This window comes from Bison bison, unplaced genomic scaffold (genome assembly GCF_000754665.1).
Source record: "Bison bison bison isolate TAMUID 2011002044 unplaced genomic scaffold, Bison_UMD1.0 scf7180017864240, whole genome shotgun sequence".
In the NCBI taxonomy this organism is placed as follows: Eukaryota; Metazoa; Chordata; class Mammalia; order Artiodactyla; family Bovidae; genus Bison; species Bison bison.
The window spans coordinates 2,082,571-2,085,680 of NW_011494812.1; the positions used below are offsets into that span (position 1 = coordinate 2,082,571).

General features: G+C 48.1%; 1 protein-coding gene across 1 annotated transcript in view; it reads left to right on the forward strand.

Annotated features, from left to right (window-relative positions):
* The first annotated feature begins 855 nt into the window (after positions 1–855).
* Positions 856–3,110, forward strand: part of FCRL6 (Fc receptor-like 6) — a 21,978-nt gene continuing 19,723 nt past the window's right edge. The window contains exon 1 of the mRNA XM_010846862.1: positions 856–1,008. Coding sequence (XP_010845164.1) covers positions 978–1,008 — 31 coding nt within the window. The 5' untranslated portion in view covers positions 856–977. The remainder of the gene's footprint in view (positions 1,009–3,110) is intronic.

A 3,110-nucleotide genomic window follows, 5' to 3' on the forward strand; every position in this document is an offset into this window, starting at 1 on the left:
TCTCCCACTGTGGTGAAGGCTCTGAAGCCCACATCAGGCTTCCCAGCCTGGGGATCTGACAAAGGGACTGCGAATCCCTGGGGAACCTGACCTTGAAGGCCAAAGGAGTGTGATTATAGGACTTCAACGGGACTGGGGGAAACAGAGACTCCAGTCCTGGAGGGCACAGACAAAATCTTGTGTGCGCCAAGACCCAGAGGAAAGGAGCCGTGACCCCACAGGAGACTGAACCAAAAGTACCTGCTCGTGTTGGAGGGCCTCCTGTGGAGGCGGGGGTCAGCGGGGCTTCACCACTGGGCTGGGACACTGGCGGCAATTTATGTTTTCCAACTTCTCCATCTATTCTTTTTTTTTATGTTCTTTCTCAAGCCTTCATCAAATGTAGTAGAAAAGCTTTTATATACATATATGTATATAAGTAATATGTATTATATATATTTTAGAAAACATGAATTTTTGCCTAACACAATTAATGACATTTTGATTCCACTTGTTTGACTTAGTATTAATAGAATGCTAGATTTCTAGTTAAAAAATAGATATGCAACAAGTAACAAAGGTTTACGGGACAGCACAGGCAACTATATGGAAAATAATTTCAAAAACAGTATATGTGTATATGTATAACTGAATCACTTTGCTGTGTACTTGAAACATTGTAAGTCAACTATACTTCAGTAATATATATATATATATATTAAGAAAACAATAAAGTGCTTGCCAGTGGCTTATCTGACTACCTTATGCTTTATAGTCAAGAAAATTCATTTGTGTTACGCTCCTTCTAGCAAAGAAGAAATACCAATTTGAGCTTGTAGTTTCTTCCCCACTTCCTGTATTTAGATTATCAAGCGCTAACACAACCCACGTCAGAGGGGGTCACCCACCCACCCCTGTGGCCTAGATGCTCTCCCTGCCATCCTCGCCCCTGACTCCCGTCTGCCCTGTGGACCCTCTTCCACGCCAGGCTGGGCCCCATGCTGCTCTGGACAGTTGCGCTCCTCTTCGGTAAGTCACCAAGTCCCAGTAGCCTCTCCTGGGCACCAAAGACTGTGTCGTTCCTAAGATGCGAAGTTCCTTATTTCACCTTTCCTAATTCAAGTGGGTTTATGGCTAGAGCTTGAGACTAGTGGGTGCACATGGGTATGCTTGAGAGTGATGGAGGTGAGAGTGATGGAGGTGAGAGTGATGGAGGTGAGAGTGATGGGGATGAGAGTGATGGAGGTGAGACTGATGGGATGAGAGTGATGGGGATGAGACTGATGGGATGAGAGTGATGGGGATGAGAGCGATGGAGGTGAGACTGATAGGGATGAGAGTGATGGAGATGAGAGTGATGGAGGTGAGACTGATAGGGATGAGAGTGATGGAGATGAGAGTGATGGAGGTGAGACTGATAGGGATGAGAGTGATGGAGATGAGAGTGATGGAGGTGAGACTGATAGGGATGAGAGTGATGGAGATGAGAGTGATGGAGGTGAGACTGATAGGGATGAGAGTGATGGAGATGAGAGTGATGGAGGTGAGACTGATAGGGATGAGAGTGATGGAGATGAGAGTGATGGAGGTGAGACTGATGGGGATGAGAGTGATGGAGATGAGAGTGATGGAGGTGAGAGTGATGGAGATGAGAGTGATGGAGGTGAGAGTGATGGAGATGAGAGTGATGGGGATGAGACTGATGGGATGAGAGTGATGGAGGTGAGACTGATGGGGATGAGAGCGATGGAGGTGAGACTGATGGGGATGAGAGTGATGGGGATGAGAGCGATGGAGGTGAGAGTGATGGGGATGAGAGTGATGGAGGTGAGACTGATGGGGATGAGAGTGATGGAGATGAGAGCGATGGAGGTGAGAGTGATGGGGATGAGAGTGATGGAGGTGAGACTGATGGGGATGAGAGTGATGGAGATGAGAGCGATGGAGGTGAGAGTGATGGGGATGAGAGTGATGGAGGTGAGACTGATGGGGATGAGAGTGATGGAGATGAGAGCGATGGAGGTGAGAGTGATGGGGATGAGAGTGATGGAGGTGAGACTGATGGGGATGAGAGTGATGGAGATGAGAGCGATGGAGGTGAGAGTGATGGAGATGAGAGTGATGGGGATGAGACTGATGGGATGAGAGTGATGGAGATGAGAGTGATGGGGATGAGAGTGATGGGGATGAGAGCGATGGAGGTGAGACTGATGTGGATGAGAGTGATGAGGATGAGGCCATTTGGGGAGCCTCAAGCTTTCCTACCCCATTTTCCTGGGTCCTTGGAAGGGCAACCATTTGATGTGTCAAAGCTAATTTAGGGAGCCAAAAAAATCACATGCTGAAGTCCAATGACATTTTTCACCCTGTGAAATCAAGTTAAAATATCCATCAGGTCTATCTTGAAAGGAAAATAAAATCACAGAAGGAAAGGAGGCTGCTGGGGTGCAGAGGAAAGATCAGGGAAGTGGACAAAAGGCAGTTCCACACATTTTGCTCAGCAAGCAGAACTAAACGTGAGGTTTTACAAGGAGATGTATTTTTAAGAAGGCTCAGCCTTTTCTTGGAACCAGTCAACAATGACTGGGCTTCTTCCCTGGTCAAGAGATTTATGCCCTGAGTGTCCAAAGCCCTCCTCAAAATGGCTATTCCTATTCTGCCTACTTCCTCTCTCTGTCCAGGGAGGTTCTGATTTGGGTCTGAACGCCTGTGGGGACCCATGTTCTTGTTATTGTTGCTGTTGTTGAGTAGCTACATTGTGTCCAACTCTTTGCAACCCCATGCACTGTAGCCCACCAGGCTCCTCTGTCCATGGGATTTCCAAGGCAACAATACTGGAGTGGGTTGCCATTTCCTTCTCCAGGGTATCTTCCCAACCCAGGGATTGAACCTGCATCTCCTGAATCCCTGCACTGGCAGGAAGATTCTTTACCACTGAGCCACCTGGGAAGCCCATGGGGACCTATGCTGCTGCTGCTGCTGCTGCTGCTGCTGCTAAGTCGCTTCAGTCGTGTCCAACTCTGTGCGACCCCATAGATGGCAGCCCACCAGGCTCTGCCATCCCTGGGATTCTCCAGGCAAGAACACTGGAGTGGGTTGCCATTTCCTTCTCCAATGCATATGAAAGTTCA